The 18,862-nt window shown below is 41.3% G+C and overlaps 1 protein-coding gene across 2 annotated transcripts in view; it reads right to left on the reverse strand.

Annotated features, from left to right (window-relative positions):
* prkcaa (protein kinase C, alpha, a) overlaps nucleotides 1–18,862 on the reverse strand; it is a 127,788-nt gene that overhangs the window by 71,933 nt on the left and 36,993 nt on the right. For both annotated transcript variants that reach the window (XM_062387082.1, XM_062387083.1), the window contains exon 3: nucleotides 6,558–6,640. In XM_062387082.1, the coding sequence (XP_062243066.1) occupies nucleotides 6,558–6,640 (83 nt within the window). The remainder of the gene's footprint in view (nucleotides 1–6,557; nucleotides 6,641–18,862) is intronic.

The raw sequence follows: 18,862 nt of genomic DNA on the forward strand, positions 1-18,862 counted from the left end.
TTGTCCAGACAGGAGGAGGAGGCAACAGTGCATTACAGTAAAACACATCTTAAAATCTAATTATGCACATTTGAGGTCCATCATCTTCTTTATAATCGGGAAATGATATCCCTCTACCAAGCTCTGCTCTTCTTGTTTTCCAGTAGATTGTAGGGATGGAAGTGGCTCACATGATTGAACTTGAAGGAGATCGACCATCCTCTCTAACTGCAACATTTTTAACCGAGTTTAGCATTTGTACTCGACAGACATGCCTGTTACATCACACACGTATATTTGACAATGAATACAGCTCTGTGGAAGAGGCCAACTTGATTTGACACAGTACATTGGTCCATTCTCTTTTCCCTGTGAAGCCAGAGAGTTCATTATTCATCTAATTTTCACTGCTGTTTGATGTTTTAATATCCTCATCTGGCTTTTATACATTCTTTGACAAACAGCAGGCGCGCTTTCTGAACGCCAGCCAATCACAACACCACAGCAGTCGGGTGTTTGTGAACGCTGCTCCGTGCAGCCACACAGCATTAACTGTTGTCCTTCGAAGGGGTGATTATAACTGCAAGTGCTTTCATTTAAATCAGTCTCAATCTGCAAATACATATAACTTTATGTTTGCGTTAATAGCACAGCTATGAAAATAAACAAATGTTTCGAAATGTGTGCATTTTTTTATTGCCAAATTTATCAGTTTAAGCCAAAAACTAAATCAAGCCTGAAAACCAACCCAAATGTTTTACAGTATAAAAATGAGCTTCCATGCATTCCACAGTGAAAAGGATAGCTGGTGTTTCCTCTCATGTCCTTGTTGTGCAAGCTGCAGCTCTCACTAGCAGCCTGAATCCTGGCAGTTATCCCACTGGGATTGTACATGGACATCTTGAGTTGCACTGACGCGCACCAGAAACTTCCTTTGTGCCCATGTTTCCTTGGAAGTTTGGGCCGTTCTGCTCAATAAAGGGTGTGAGGGTGACTTATGATGCAATCCCATTCCTCAGTCATGAGTGGCGAACAGTAGCTACTACACAGTAAAAGGGTCATGAAGGGACAACTGCTTTAGCTTTGGGTACATTTCAGGAATAGTTCATTAACAGGTTTCAACCTTGCTGTGATAAGCAGTATGTGCAGACTGCTGTTCCTCAGTGGCAGATACCTCTCACACAAGCACATTAACCGAAAATAAAAAAGTAAAACATTTTTTGTTCTACCTTTTTTGGTGCTCCACGCATCTGTACCGTAACACTTCAAATAGATAAGCATCCCATTTTAAGTAGCCAGAGATTTCTGGGTTTATTTACAAATGACAGCTCACTTAACCTCAGTAAGGATGTTTTCAGACATGACCAATAGGTGAAATCGCAAGAATTGGCTACAGCGTTTACCCGCAGTTTTTCTTCCACACATGCACAACGCAGCGGGAGGTTCTCTGCACAGACACGTCTACAACAGCAACTAATCCTCCGCATGATTCAGGCGAGAGGTGGAGCAGCCGGGTGCAGCAGGCCGAGGCAGGAAGTGAAGTATTAACTCCGCTGTTCAGATCTTGACAACACAGACACTGTTGTTTGCTCTTAACACAAACTCTCTTGACATCTTCGTCTGTGTTTACTTTGTGTGTGACGATATTTGTTCTGTGTTAGTTTTTTATCGTTCTGAGTTCTGTCGTGCGTTAGAAGTGTCAACAACCCCCCCCCCCCCCCTCGCTGTGAATCCAGTGGGGAATCACCTGCTGTGTTCAAACATCGACTTCTCATGGATTTCTACAAACTTTACACAAGGAGACCAGATAAAGAAAGTCTGGGGAAACTGCAGAGTGTCTCCCTTGGACATTTGAGTTCACACATGCACCTTCACAGAAATCACAGAGGAACTACTGAGTTCAGTGCACATGTCTGAAAGCAGCTTGTTTAACTCAGATTGTTCATTTTTTTTAATATGCAGTCGCTACTTCCGCTGTGTGGCTTTTGAAGTTATGTTGTGGCTTTTGCACTTATGTTTTCTGTCACTGCATTAGTGTGAGACGTCGGCTGCCACACTCTTCCATGTTATTCACTGATTTGTTATGAAGTCTGACAGGTTTCAAAAAGAAAGACAGATTTATTTTTTCCACGTTTGACCATTCCTTCCATTTGCAACAAGATCCCAAACATCTGCAATAAGCTCCACTTAACTTGGTGGTTTATGTGCAAACTCCTGTTAGCAGATGACCTGGTACGTCTCATCACTACAAGGAGAATCTTCTTTGTAGGAACCATGCCTCTAAGAAAAGGTGTTTAAGTGAATGTCCCCTGGATGCTCTTCTCTGCCCCAGTCGCTGGCTGAATGCTGAACATGGTGTTCACCATGACAGGCAACTTTTTGTCCACATCAGATCTGTTTAAAAGAGATGGCCAACACCCTCGCTCACAGGAAACGCTCTAAGAAATAACACACAAGAAAAGCTCCATTGCCTTTGACAGACCCAAGGTGCCTGCGGCACAGAGGATGTCATTTAGATTCTCACCAGTTTAATCTTGTTTTCAATTCCCAAGCAGGGTCCGTGTAATGAGACGGTGTGTGTCCCTAAGCCTCATCATCAGAACACCTATTTTCCCCCCGACCTGCTGGGGTCTATGTAAACCATCCTTTCTTGTGTGATTTGCCCTTTTAAATATTTGATCCCTCCTTGCCTGGAGCATAACTCATTAATATTACAAATTAGATTTCCCTGACTGGAGTCTTTCTTGCACCTTGTGACTGCGTCTCTATAAATGAGTGATTTAGAGGCTGGTTGATATTGTGGAGATTCATACAGTTTAGAGTTTGGAGATCTTCTCAGTTCGAGCGCTGCCTTCAGGTCAGCTTTGTGTGTTTCCAAGCAGAGGAGAAAGAAAGACAACGTGCTGATGCTGAACTCGGTTGCTCTGTCACAGCTATCAGTGCACTGAACAGCCCTCGAGGGGAGAGGGCTGTCTGTGTGTGTGTGTGTGTGTGTGTGTGTGTGTGTGTGTGTGTGTGTGTGTGTGTGTGTGTGTGTGTGTGTGTGTGTGTGTGTGTGTGTGTGTGTGTGTGTGCATGCACGTACACACGTATTGAGCAGAAATCAGTGCAAAGAGACATGCAGATTGCCCCGGGTCATCCACTTGTTTGATGGACATCAACAATGCAGCAGCCACACGCTCGCACCAACCTCTCAGTTTCATCTGCAGAGCCACTGTAGTGAGGCGGGAAGCTCGTGCATTATTGATGGGCTCGTCCTGTAAAGCACTGAACTTCCTCGAGCTGCCGGTAACACTACACCTGGCAGCCACACCAAAACATTTAGTTAAATCAAGAGCTTTAATCAGAATAATTGATACTGGAGGGGAAAGTGCTTACAAGCAATGTTAATGATGATTGCTACAAATGATCACCTTAAGTATGATTTAGTGACACAACTTCACATGAAATTCAATATACAGTGTGAGAAACACAAAAATATTTCATTCTTAATACTTCTTATTACAGGGAGTGAGTGATTGGCTTTTTGTCTTTCCAAATGAATTGGTGGAAAACACGTTCAAATAGCTTTTCAGTACTAACTTTGTTACTGTACTTAAATGTATTTGTATGTACTATTTGTGGGGTACAGTTCACATTTACTCCACTGCATGTCAGCAAATATCTGGTACTTTATACTATTTTTTTGTTTAACACAGCATTGTTATATGTTCTCATTGTTTTATATATTTTCAACAGTATTCAATAACGAGAGGAGAATTGAGCCTGATTCAAGTGGGCAGGTAACATTAGACCCCGCCTCCTGCAGCAGCATTCATCACTGGTGAGGAAAACGCATGAAGTGGATTTGCAAGAGGCCGAGACTCAGCCATAATGATGAAGTCAACCTGTGCATTTGAAGTCTACACACTGAAACTATTACTTTTAATACTTAGCGTATATTTAAAAGCTTGCACTCGCTTACTTTCACTCTAACTTGTGTAGATTTGTATCAATCTATTTGTACTTTCACTGAGGTCAAATGTCTGAGTACCCTCTCCTCCAGTGATTATCCACAACAACAGTGCTGCCTTGCAAGTGATAAACAACCTCTCTCTGCGTCTTCTCTGTTCAGTGTTTAAGAAGCAGTAAGAGACTCCGACTGAGGCTGTAGCTGTGTGACCAACAAAAACTGCTTCAGCTGAAGTTCTAGCCCTCAACTTTGAGGCATTACTCGGAGGAGCTGGTGTGTGAACAGAAATGTCGGAATCAGTTGAACCTGCTATCAAACAGACTTTAGCCCCTAAGCTCAGAGTACAAAGTCTGTGTCCTGTTCGATTGAGCTGATGTGCAAACAGATAAAGGACCTGCTAACACCATGTGCAGTTCCAGTTTTCAATTGCATCCTCAATTTTGCACACACCGTCTGTACCTGCTTCAGATCATATATTATGTTTTAACTTGGACTTGTTACCAAAATTCAACAGAAAAGTCATATTTCTCATAACAGTCATATTTTGAGTAACCTGAACATCTTCTTCAATCCCTCTGAAAGTTTTAAATAAATCAATGGATGGTTATTTCCTCAAATATAACGCAAAGAAGCTATGTGTGTATCTGCAGCCTATCCTGCCCATGAAACACCCTGAGGCTGAAGTTGTGTGGAGGATGAATTCATGGTTGACTTTTCCCATCGACCGAAAGATCTTCCGGCATGTCAAGACTGCTCCCGAGAAGATCTGGTTTCGTTTCTTCCACTGGGAGAGTTATAAAACATAGTTATGAGTCATATGTAGGTAACCTAGCTACTGCAGATCTTCAGGATATTTGCTGGCCATGGGAGTTATTGCCTTCCTGAACCGCACATGCTGGACGCAGACAGCCATGTAATATGTGCTGTTGTCCCAGGCAACATTTCTGCTATGTGAACAAAAATTGATTTTAAAAGGGAGCAGTAAATGTTTGGATATGGAAAGTAAAAACACTCTCATGCATTTTTTAAAGAGGACAAAGATTTTGTCTACAATTTTTGTCTAATGCAAGACGGTGGAATAAATGAGAAGATTCTGGTTATCCAGGGATTTCCATACACTCTGTGCAATAAAAGGTGACTGGGATCACTTCAACGCACAGATGTCAAAGGTCACTAAAGGTTAACTGCCTTGTTAAGAACGAACCTGGTGCACCTTCACTGCCCGGAGCCCCCGCGGCTGCAGCTCAAATCAAGAATCGTCCAGCTCAGACTATTTTCTGCCGTAGCGGCTTTCGTGTCATCCGTGTCGTGCTCTATTTAAAGAGTCTGGGCCGATGATCTTGAATGACACACTGACATATCTCCAGTTACAGAGGCCAGGCAGCTCTGCTGTAACGCTGAGGGGCTGTGCATGCCCAGCAGGCGAGCAGGCACGTAAATGGGGTTTCACACTTACCAAACAGTTGATGTCACATAGTTGGTACAAGTGGCCATTGCGGAGGCATATCTGAGGTCCAAGTTAGCATGTCGTACTGACGCTGGTATTTATGAAGCATCTAAAGTTATTTTCATTGTCAAGGTTTAAAAAAGATCATTTTAAATACATTTAATGTTTATCACAGCAAACTACATTTTTTGGTAAAGTCCAATTTTTGTTTAAAGCCTTGAACAAAAGATGCTGCTCGGTAAATTCAGACTCCTGTTAAAATTCTATCTGGAATCTTGTTTTAATTTTAAAGACACAGTTACTAAGAACGATTCCCGACAGCTGTAGCTTCAGTGACTAGGCCAAGATAAATGTAGGTGTGTTGGTTTTGGCCGCCACTCCTGCATTTACCATCTGCCTCCTCGTCCCAGATCAGGTCATGACTATTAATCCGCCAATCCGCTTTTGTCTGAACTCTGTCCTGTTGGATGCATTTGAATTATCATTTATAGTTACACCATGAACTCTGTGACCCTTCTCGGGATGATGCTCCGCTGTCAGAGTGTTCCCAGTCACAGACTGAGTTAAGAGAAAAAGTGCCAACCCCCCTGTTTGGGATGGGCTGTTTGTTTGGCCTGTGGTGATGGTGATCACGCGTCCAGATCGCACCAAATTACCTGCAGGCAACCGAAGCCTGCTAAAACGTGATTGGTCGACCTAGAACGGGAAAAACGAGGCCTTCCTGCTCCAAAACTCTGTCCCTCAGACAGGCAGAGAGTTCTTGAATTATTTAATAGATGCTAACAGAATGTAGATATTCAATCTGTATTAAGATCTATTGAAACAACGAGACTAAGATAGTATTATTAATGAAACCTATTTGGTTTGATCATTTTGAATCTTGTTACAAAAACCCTCCAAAGACCCGGCAGACATTATTCAAACTGAAAGCTCTAAGTGCTTGGAGAGTGATGCTCGTCAGGGGAAGTAGTAAGTTTCACTTTTCCTCTCCCCCCCTCTGCAGCAGACTGCTACTTCATTCAAACAACAAGAATACATGGCAGCTCTACAGCCGTCGAAGGGAGCCAGGGTTTTCAGAAAGGAGCGAGGCCTGGTGACAGTGTGTATCTGCACTTCAGTGAAAGGCACCTCCTCAACGGCAAACACGTCAGAGGCAACAGCTGGGCTTTGGTTACTTACGTCTGTGTCAGGCCCTTTATCTGCCCCCGGGCAGCAGAACGTGACCAATTCATGGCACCTCTTGTGGACCACGAAACAGCAGACTGCAGGAGACAAAAGAGAGAGAGAGAGAATGGAGAGAAGAGTGGGAAGAGAGAGAGAGAGAAGAGGAGAGAGATTTGGTTATGGTTAAAATACAGTGCATCATTGTTGACTGATGGACAGTAAAGAGAAACAGAAATCTGATAACACCAAGAGGGACTGGGGAGAAAAAGTGACTGATGTCTGGGCCAGGCTCCTTATCATGTGTCCAGATGGCCAGTCCTGCCTGCAGGCGGACTGCTCTTATTGCAGAGTACAGTACCACCTCCTTACTGACATGACAGGAGCTGAGGCAGAGACCACACACACCCACACACACACACACTAACACAATCACACTTTTGTGTGCACCCGAAGCACGTCCAGTGAGGACAAACACATCCTCACAATCCCTGAACATGCATCATCTACATAGAACACATCCAGACCTATACACACACGTGACTAGACCTATGGTTTAGATGCCAGGTCACTGGGTGCACTCCAGTCTGCAGCCAAGCTAGCAGCAGACTCGTGGTGGAGGAAGGCGCCTGTTACTGGCACTCGACAACCGGCTGACACCAAAAAGGAGTCGGGGGGGGGGGGGGGGGGGGGTTGATTGTGCGAGCTGGCCAGCATGAAAAGAAAAAAATAAACTGTACATTGTCACTTCTCTGTCCTTGCACGATGAGACACTGAAGCGTTTATATTTCTGCTCCTCTCTCCTTTTGATAGACACCAGAGCCCCTCCCTTTCCACCGAGGACTCATGGTCGAGCCCTTGCAGCGTGAGATGAAAGCGTCTGAATTGGTGGTTTTCGATAGTCCTCACTTAGCACTGAGTAACCCTGCAGACTCCATTAGTGGCTTGTGTTGCATTAGAGATTGCGGCGCATATTCAGAGACTTGATTTATTTTCCAGTTTTCACAGTTTAAACTGCTGTATCGGGAAGCGAAGCCAAACATCGCGGCAAAGTAATGCACGGAGTCTCACTCCGCCTACACGTCACCTCTCGTCTTCCCTCTGAAACCCTTTCAAGCAGCTCCACCCAAACACAATGAGGCGAGATGAGCTGTGATGGCCACCGTGGCACAGCAAGGGTTAAAAAAAAAAGCCTATGACAAACACCCAGGGAAATGTGAGTCACATTAACACCTACATCAGCTGACTGACAGGTATTATGCAAAAAGACAGTGGCAATCACAGAGACGTCCTCAGTCAGACACCATTTCTATTTCTTTCACCATTTCAATAATGGTCTGCTACGTCAAACTATGTCGTTCCATTTATTCATTATTTAAATAGCCACATCAAATCCACATCCATCTGTCCTGTAACAGAGCTGCTACTCCCAAAAGCATGAATAAAGACAGCTATTTAAGAATGTAACATCCCATTAGATGGTACTATTTGCCAATTGCATATTTTTCTCATAACACTATAATGTGGCTCATAATACAGGCTTATTGGACACTTTACTGTGTCTAGGTCAAAACACTCAAGTATTTCTGTCTCCTTGCAATGACAGTATCTGCATTATCTCCAAGAAATCTGAGAAATATTAAGTATTTAGTTGTTGCTTACATGTCTGCATTTGCCGTTTATGCATATTTCTAGTGTGCATTATTAACTGATTTCATTAGCATCCGTTTGAAATGGCACATACAGAAATTCCCTAATTTAGATACAGTAATTTCACAGAGGGAGGTTGTTGATTATATGTGGCAGACACTCAGATTAGAAAGCATAGGTGTGCGTATGAGTAGGAATACAGAAGGAGATTGGTTGAGAAAAGGAAAGAATCTTCTGATGGAAAAATAAACATTCCAAGTGTAGTGTAAATTTGCAATGATATTGTTTTTCAGGTCATTCTTCAAAGTGGCAAATATATACAGCAGTACTGTGGGAACGTCGGCCTCAGTGGTGTCATAGCTGAATGCATCATGATCATTTGATTAATGTGGTTTGCAAATGATGCATTTGAATATTTGACACTTTTTTAAGAATTTGGCAGCACCAGCCGAGACGAGCCAATTATCAACAAGACATTCAGAATTTACTCAACATAAATTTGCTTTTCTCTACTTGTAAATATTCACAAGCTGCAGTTGGAGTGACATGCATCATAGTAGCAGGCGTTGTTGTGGAGAAAATCCACTGTACCAGCCCAGATTTCAGTTTGGGACTCAGCAAATGCAGCACTGCTGTCACAAGCAAGCTTTTCTACCCATGGTGCTATGATGAATTGTTTGTAATTAAAAAGCATAAAGCCAACACTAGTAATAAAGTTGCATAACCGCACAAAACACGAATGCAAAAGCGTGTTTGTGTATTCCAGCAATGCCCATGAGCGAGAAGTCTCAGCCACCGTAAAATAAAACCTATTCAGACAATATTATAAATACAAATCTAGTCTACACATGCATTGTACAAGTACAAAAAAAGTTAAGGTGTTATATTCATGTGCACTTCAATGAAGCTAATCAATACAACCCCCCAAATACAGAGCTGTCGCACCACCAAACGTACCCCCTGCTATCCCTTCATGCCTCCTAGGAGCTATCGGTCAGAGCAATCAATAACTGACATGAAATCATGACCCATAACTCACACCACCGCCTACCCACAAACCACACAGGTCATGAATCTCGATGATTTATGCCTCCATGATTCATACCAGAGTAGCCGATAGCTGATAAGTGAGAATAGCTGATTGTGGTGCGAGTCTCCGAAATTCACTCTTTGAAAACGAAAAATGCAACCGTGATCTCCAAGCATGTGACCAAATCTTTGCCTTCATCCGTATCTGCTGATGCACTGTGAGTTCCTATAAGGTTTAATGGTTTTCTTGTTCTTTTCCAGTATTCTGAGCATACCCAATTCCTCCAAATAAAGCAGACGCTGCTACCTGTGTGTTTTCACGCATCCCCTCCTTTACAGCAGTAAAGGATGTAGGAAAGAGCTTCATTAATAAGGGTTCATGAACTGGATACACGCTGGAGCGCTATGCAATAGCAACAGCCCAGGAGAAGGCCGTGCTATGTTTTATAGCAGGCATTTAAACCAGAAAATACAAAATATGTTGACTCAACACAAACCATATCTGGTCAGAACCTGCTCTATTTTGGCTCTTCATCATGAGCGGCTACTGCTACTTTGTACCTGCTCCGGTGAAATGACTCGATCTAAATCCCTAAATTACCACTGTCCGGCTCAGGACAACTGTTTCCTGTGACACAGAAACATATTTCTTAAGGGATTTATGAAAATGGCCTTGCCTGTTCAGAGAATGTGAGAGACAAAGAGCGCGAGAAGGAGAGGGGGTAAATCTGATCCACAGAGATGGAGTGAGATAAAGAAGGAGATCGGCAGAGGCAAGATGGAGGAGGTCAGACCTCATCGTATTCTGCTGCTCTCATTAGAGCTCCACAGCCGTCCCAGCAGTCTTGTTCCGGAGCAGCACTTAAAGGTTCGACACATACATCACTCTGACACCATCCCAGAGGAACTATACCTACAAAAGGTACAGAGGTAGCTTTACCGTAACTGTATAACCGAGAGATGGTACTGACTCCTTATTTCAACAGCAAGTAAATTCATCAAGCAGATTTGTCTTTGCAAACCCTCGGGATCGATGTGGAGTTTAATTGCTTGTAAAACATCATAATAAGGCAGAAATGGAGGGCGCAGGTGTCGGGGGTGGTCAGTTTCTATTAAAAGCTGTTGCTTATAAGGGCTATTGGATTAAAACAGGGACTCTGGGGACTGACAATGTGATAAAAGCAATTAAGTCTCACAGAGTTGTATAAGCATGAACGATTTTCCAAGTTCCTGCACAAAATTAGATTTTGGGGGTGTGATGTGTTAGCGCTGGCAACCGATTGGTCACCTTCGAGAGAGGAAAGTGGCTAAACTGTGGCGTTTCCATCAACGTCAATCCGTTAAGATAAGTGGAGATACTGTATCTGATTGTAACCTTTGTCCCTGGACAGGAGTATTTCAAAACAATACTGATTGGCTTCAACACAACCCAGGACAAAATCACTTCTCTATCCAAAAAGATAACAGAGTTCACTCCGATTTCATTCCGGTCACGATTACCAGGTCACAAGTTTACAGGAGCAATTTCCTGGAGATCTTTCTGAAAAATTCAGGCAGGAAATGAGAAAAAGGAAAACGGTTTCATTCAACTTCATCTTTTGTATAAAGATGTGATTCACTTCTGAGGGACCGCAGTCAAACAAAAGAAAGAGAAGAGAAAGCTTTTAGATCAAACCATCACAAGGCTTTTGTGGATCAATGCTGGTGATGACAAAAGCATCTCCTTCGGGACCGGGGAGCTTCTCATTATTTTCCTTGGTTCTTTTCACGACTTGGATGCCAGCCCCCTTTCCCCTAACTGTCAGAAAAAAATGATGCCGTGGTCATCAAGAGGTGGATGAGAAAAACCATTAAACACAAACCATTAAGACCAGATGGAGAAAAGGATATTAATGGAAATGTCTTGGAGAAAGGTTTTTAAAGTTGTTAAATGGAGTCAAGGAGAAAAACTGAAGTATTCATCAAATCGTGGCTGAAATAATGATTCATAGAAAGATTAATCCAAATTTGCTGCAGCCAAGAAATCTCTTTATTATCTAAATGAATTCTTCTCTGCGAGAAAGACTATATTCAGTGTGATAAATGAAACTCTGGGTTCACATTACTATCTGTGGATATATTTACAACTTCAATATGACTGTGATGATGCCATGACAAGAAAAAACTTTTAATATCATTGGCATATTCTCTTACTCTCACAGTTAAATTCTGAAGACAGAAACCAGTTGAAAACTATTTCATGAAAAATTATTAAGCCAAACCCATGAGCTGAGCACATAACAGTGATGAATGTGTAAATCAATAAACTTTAGGAGTCCAGCAAAAGCATATTAATACTTTGACAAGACCTGGGAGCTCTCCATTGAGTGCCTGAATGAGGCTGGATGTACATTGTGAATATAATATAAATATATATATATGTATGTGGGTGGTGTGGGTTAAAGGTTACGTGGAGGTTGTAGAGGACAGTGGAAGTGAGGGTTGGTTCAGGCTCGTGCTATTGTTTTTTGGTTACATGTCTTGTCTGTTTGTATGCCTGGAGGTCAATTGGCCTAATGTGTAATTGTATAATGACTGTTTGTAGAGTAGCAGGTTCAACAGATAAATTACATAGAGACAAGCTGTGTAGGAAACAAATAAAAAGAGTGATAAATGACATTAAACTTGCAATTAAAATATTTTATTTGATAAAAGCCATGACTATAGATACTTTTAGTCGAATCAACAGGTTGTATAAACTTTTACAGAGTAAGTTCAAGGGCTGGATTCTCCATAGTTTATCTGTTTACATGCAATACCTCGTAACGACCATTCAAGTTCCATCATTCTCCCAATGTGAAAAATCTTTCACCTTCAAAATGGACGACACAACTTGTGTCACTATCTCAAAATCCATTGTGCACCGTCGAAAGGTTTAATAAAGCTAAATTTAATTATGACTTTATTATCATAATATTACAACTTTCTTCTCAGGCACAAGTTTTTTTCTCATTATTTTATATTATTATTAACATAACGATACTATTCTTGTGATCTGAGATGGTTTTTTTCTTTAATGTGGAGAGAGGAAAAACAAACCATAACCCAGGTAGCTGCTTCACACAAACTGACTACAAGAGGACGACTCTGCAGAGACACAACAAGCACACAGCCGCGCCATTTGCCGCGTAATGATCCGTTCTCTATTAACATAAGTCATAAGTCTGATGGTTAACACACTCTCTGCAGACTAATGATAATGTCTTCTGTCTGATGAGTCACAGAGAGAGAAGTGAATGCAGTCCGGCACAGTTATTGTTGAACATTTTATCAAGTCATTTAATCCTGTGGATGTATTTTCCAATAACCACGAAAGAATTTCTAGCATATATATATATATATATATTCTGAGCTCAGTTTGATGTAAAAGCTCAGGCACAAAATCAGTGTTTGGCTTGGACTTGCAAGCCATCACAGGTATTCTTTTCTAATAAACATTTATTAAATATTAAATATTTCCATCAAGCAGTCATGTGAGAGTTTTTGGCACAGAGGTCAATGTATTTGCTATGAGGCCCAAGCTTGATCTCCTTTCATGTATTTCCAGGCACACACAACAACAGGTCTGAGAGGGAAATAGTGACTTTTCTACAGACACATAAAACTTCTCAGGTCTCTTTGAACTGTTTTTGTATAAAGAATGTTCTGTATATAAATCTTAAAACACAGAGACATTTTTTAAAGGTTGTATCCAACCCGTCACTGATTAAGGTCTAACTACAGTTAAGATTCTTTACATGTTACATGTTTTTATATCATCTTTATTTTAATCTTTATCAATTGTATATTTTATTATGTATATAGTATTATATTTTATAATTTGTATAGTGTGTTATGTACGCGATGCCTTGCTGCTTCAGCACAGAGATTTGCCGTTTTGGGATCAATGAGGTACATCTGTCTATCCATCCACCCATCCATCAATCTATCTATCTATTCTTTGTTAGGCATCGATCTATTGCAGGACAAGATTTTAATCACTAACCCTTAAGCCCCTTTGGTGTTAGAGAGCAATTATCACAGGTTCTGTATTCAAAATATCAATGAGGTTATATCTGATATCAAAAGCTCCTGAGTATAGGAAATATCACAGGGATTTAATCACTTATTCAAAGCTATATTCAGGAAACATGATCGTATAAATGATGTCTATAAAGAACCTTTACTGGTGTATTCATAATGGTACAGGACAGCGGTTTCTTTTAGAAAGAGTGATTCATCATTTGTCATAGTAGTGCTGCAGAATGGTTTTCACACTGGGTTTTGAAACTATGACATTTTTTTGTGCAGAGTTTCACGTGGGAGATGTAGTAGGAATCCCTTTGTCCTTTATATCTTAGAACTTTGTCGTCCATGACACACTTAAAGAGAAGAGAGGGAAAACCCTCAGAGCTTACTATGTACAATTTACTGGTGTATGCATGCGTATGTGTAAACCATTCTTAAGATTCAGCGCTACGTGCCTCTGATCCCTGCTGACGTTTTCAATGCCTGACTGACTCCTCTGAGGTAAAGAAAGCATTTTCACACATGGTCGATTTATTGTGAAGCGCTGCGGCGCTGCAAGCTTTTAAAGTAAATTACTCTTTGGTCTCTAATGGCTTCTACAAGAAGAAAATCAACAGACAACAGAGATCACCGTCGGCACAAGTTCAACCGCTATTGTGCAAATGTACAGAACTTACGAGTGAGTAGGTACATTGGAATCTACGCTCTGCTGAATATAGCATAGGTGGTTAGTGATTGTGATGCACATCCAGTGGCCTCTGGAATGAAGAGTGAATGTGAACTGTTCTACCTAATTGAATCAGTCTGTGCACCAACAGAAGCATCTTACTGACAGAACAATGTGACTGTTCAGGGCTGCAGCATCTATAGCTCTGACTCATCTGAATTAAAGGTAAGTCACGAAGGTAAGTCACAGTAGGCTTGTTTCAGTAGGCTGAAACAAGCCTACTGGCTGGTGCAGGCCAGACACTTGAAGTCCCAACTGTAGTGAGCACAGTAAGATATCTGACTCACATCACCAGGATTTATCTGATGGTGACGACGTGCTGATGACGTCAGGGCCGTAAACTTAATGCACCGGCGAACATGTTGGCACCTTTTCAAACATGAACTCTGGAGAACGTCCACCCAATGGGGTCTGGACTATCTCCAGAGTTTGCCTTTCACGTACGTACAACGCAGCTGGAGATTCTCCAGTGAGTCACATTCACAACAGCAACAGAAATCTAATGAGTGGTCACGTGAGGGCTGTTCATCAGGCAGAGATAGGATGTAACATCTGAACTTCATGATCATGTGTTGTGGTCTACAGCACATCAACACGGCTTGGGCCCTTATCAACAGAAGCCCTCTAGACATCTTCGTTGGTGTCTTTTACGTGTGTGGCATTTCATTTTTTGCCTCCGTCATGTGAGAAATGTCATCAACACCCCCGCTCGCTCTCCATGAGTCCTACGATGGATCTCCCACTGTGTTTTTCACATGGGCTCATCTGGACATTCTCTGAAGTTTTCACGAGGAGGCTGGCAAGGGACATTTTTTAAGTAGGTAATTCCTTCTTTTAATTAAGTGATTCCAAAACGTGATAATTAGAGCCTTGGCTGATACAACCTTCTACTGGGATACAATTGTGTATGTGTTATTAATATACAGTGGATTTGTAGAGTGTGATTATCGTATTTATATATTTTGGGTTCAATATTTTGTCATTTATCTTGAAACAATTTCTTTTTTTGATAAAAATGTTCAACCTATGCATCTGAAATAAAGCAAAATGTTACTTAAACTTTCCTCAGTGGAGAGAAAGACTCAGAGAATTGGATGGATACAAGGAACTTGAGAATTTCAAAACTTGAATCCTGATGGCATCATTACTCCTATGGACAAATATATTGTTTTCATCCCTAAATAGGTTTCAGCACTTAATACTGTAAATGGCTTTGACATAACATTTAAAAAAAAGAACTGTGTGCATTTCTGTCTAACAGGCATAAGTCAAGGTCACTGAGGATGGTTTTAAAGCAGATAATTAGCTCTTGTGCAGCGTCTCAACAAGCAGGACTATGGGGAACAAAGTGGGAAACTCCCACTTAGCAGTAAGCACTGATCCTTTCTGTAGTGTGAACAGGTTCAAGACAGTGCTTGAACAGGAAACAGGCTCCTTGGGTGTGACATTTTTTTATTTCTCCCGTGAGGACAGCTCGGTGAGCTGCAGAGAAATTCCTAGTAAGCTGGTGTGGACGTGGACGTGACACGTCTCTTCTTCAGCGACTCTCAATGCTTCCACTCAACCACGTCAGCGGATTAACCTGACCTGGCTCTGTGCCAGCACTTGCACTGCGTCCCCCCTCAACCACTTCAGCTCCTGGGCCTGTGGACGCTGTTTATAATGAACGCCCCAGAGGACGTTGCGTAATGCCACAACTCAGTCATCTGGAGCCAAAATAGAGTGGACTGAAAACAGGCCTGGGACCCAAAAACAGACAGACTGGCTGGAGCACTGATGATATCGATTAATAATTCACCGAGGCCAAACTCCTGCAACTTTTACTCAAATAAAATAACTTGTGAAGGAGGAGAAATTTATTTGGTCACGCTTCTTTAAAAGTATTTGTAAATCTATATTAAAATGCACAAACATGCACATGTTTGAATCTGTGTTAGCTTGTTTGTTGTTAGTTAGCAGGATTACAAAAAAGACAGAATGCAATCTGAAAATTACCAGTTTTTCGTGTTCTGAATAAAAAAAAAGATCTTTGTAAAAGGAAGCACCCGACAATAAATCCTTGATTTTCTTAATTCATTCAGGTTAAGATGACTTACTAAGGAAACAGCCTAGCTTTTAAAGGAATAGTTATACCAGAAATGAAAATTCACTCACTTTGTGAATACTTCCCCCACCCCTCCATCGGCATAGTTGTGATTAGATAATGAGTGCATTTTTATTTTTGGTTGAACTATTCCTTTAAATCATGAGACTCTTAGCAATTACCTCACAAATTAATAAACACGCACACACACAGTAATTCTTTCACTATTCATGTGAGAAAACCATTCAGCCTATGCCAGTTTGGAAAAAGGTCCCTCTCTTCCATTCTTATTTTTCTACCAAGTGAAAGCCCCTCCATGCAGAGCCTTGTTACCTTTAACTTTCTTTTTAAAAAGTTCACATTTCTCCAGGTAACTTTTGGCCCTTAGCAGAAGGAAAAGATTCCCTTTGAACACAAGCTGCTGCAGTGTTTCTCCAGGGGAGGGTCTCATACCAGTGTAACACTCTTCCCAGCAGGCTGCGAGGGCCGGGCCCAGCTTCCTGTTTCAAACTCCAGGCGGGCGCGAGGGGGGAAACAGCTGCTTTTTATTTGGACAGCTTTTCCACAGCACACACACAGGGTCTTATATTCACCATGCACTCCGGCCTTTTTGTGATGTCAATAGCAGATTTAAATTCTTAGATGGAGAGTGTTGGAGAGTATATGGCACCATTGATCTCGGAAAGAAATATATATTTGCAGAAATATTATACAAGCTTATGTTGTGAATATAACTTTTGAACCCTGAACTTAAAAAGGCAGAGCTAATCCAGGGAAAAACAAAACTGACATTTCCAATCATTGTTAAAAAAAAATATTTACTGACCAAAAGCCAGTCTACAGACAATACAGCTTTAGGCACGTATGCAGGACAAATAGTCTGCAGCCTTATGCTTTGGGTAAACATCTTCTATGCACTCAAATATTTGCACAGGATTCATTTTGGAAAAGCAAATGCATTCTGAAGAAAAGTGTACAAGGAAATGATGACCCGACTGCATTGAGCTGGAGTAAAAGCCTGCACACTTCAACCGGTATAGCATCAATCACACAAACGTCCGATTTTTTGACGTTCTTCACAAAAACACGAGCTCCCACAAAGTCACAAACAGAGAGACAACAGATATGAATCCTTATCGTGATAAAAGAAAAGATGCATGATCTACCAACATTAATTCACGCATAGTCGTACGATAGGCAACTCCAGCCATTTAGGGTCTCTCAATCAAATCATCATCAAAACGACCTGGTTCTATGATACCCTGAAAGCAGCATCGGCTGATAGGAGTTGTTGTCTTCACCACCACTGCCAATGAAACTCTACCTATCGCAACCCAGGTGCTATTAATGTTAGTGAATTTTGTGATAATGTAAGTACACAAGTCAACAAAACATACAACTTAGAACTTGGCTTTAGTCATTTCAATGAAGGATTGCTATATTATACATTTCTTATTCAGTAAACTGTATACAGCACTGCATGCTGTTACAGGAGCACAGTGTTTCTTATATCTTGCTTTGCACAATCATGGCTGAGTGAACTCCACAAGCCTCTTGACCCAGGTCCTTTAAGAAGCTTTGGTGAGACCTAAGAGGAGACAACTTGACATTTTGAAGGGGAGAAAAACGGCCATTAAAGCTTCACAAGCCAAATACTGTGAAAACGTGAAAACACAGTTACTATATTTTCTAGTTTTTCTTATTGTCGTCATCCATTATAAAATGCGAATATTATCCTTGTCTTGATGATGAAGGTTAAAATTTCATATCACAATTAATAATTCACCACCACGGAATGACATTTAAACCCTTCGATAATAGGTGACACCTTAACACAGAGGGGAGACGGGCACCTCTGTATCGAGACACATTTGTGTGGCAGAAAAATACATTTTGAAAATGGCACTTATAAAATTCTAATCTTCTTATCCTTTCAATGATTTCTCCATAAAGGCCAAAAGGCAGGATGTCAATAGCGAGTGTCACTGAGTGGTGGAAAAGCTCCCTGGAGCTGACATTTTAAACGTCATAGCAGAGGAGGAGACTCGTTTTAATGATGTTCGACTTTGACTTGGAGAATTTTCATGGGGGTTACTGACTTATGGTTTGATTTTATTCTGTTTTGTGTATTCTGTTTATTAGGTTAGAGACAGCTGCATTAATTACTATATTTTATACAGTATTTATACCATGTTCCTGTATTATTATCTCCTAAACCCCTGGAATGGTTTATGTGTTTGTATGTAGGGCAACAAGGTTGGAATTGACTTTTATTGTCCTGGTTTGTTTTGCTGTAACGAGTCTGTTTTAATTGAGAATCCCACTCATCGCAGGTGCAGTCCTCACTTGCTGGGCTTGGACACATATAAGCAAATCGAGGTCCACAGGGGCCTTCACATTTATCTGCCTCTACTCAGCTAGACAGTTTTCGAGTATCACTTAGTTAATCAAGGGCTTCGAGCCATAAAGATGAGGCAAACGCGACTCTACGGATAAATTGCATTTTTTAATAAAGGGGAGGTTGAAGGAGACACAATAATGAGAGTTGAATAATGAGACGGAGAGACAGATGGAGAAAACAAATTAAACGCTTCGGCAGTTGTGTGGATCCGCAAAAAGACAATAAAAGGTAGGTTTCAAAAGCACCCAACACTTTGTCCTCTAGACAGCGTCTTGATGCTAAAATTGGACCCGCAACCTGCAATTGTGGGGTCAGACAATAAGAGCTCACAACGGAGACAGTCTAAAAGGCAACTCATCAACTCTCACAGCTCCCAATTACATTTG

This window comes from Platichthys flesus, chromosome 5, assembly GCF_949316205.1.
Source record: "Platichthys flesus chromosome 5, fPlaFle2.1, whole genome shotgun sequence".
Lineage (NCBI taxonomy): Eukaryota > Metazoa > Chordata > Actinopteri > Pleuronectiformes > Pleuronectidae > Platichthys > Platichthys flesus.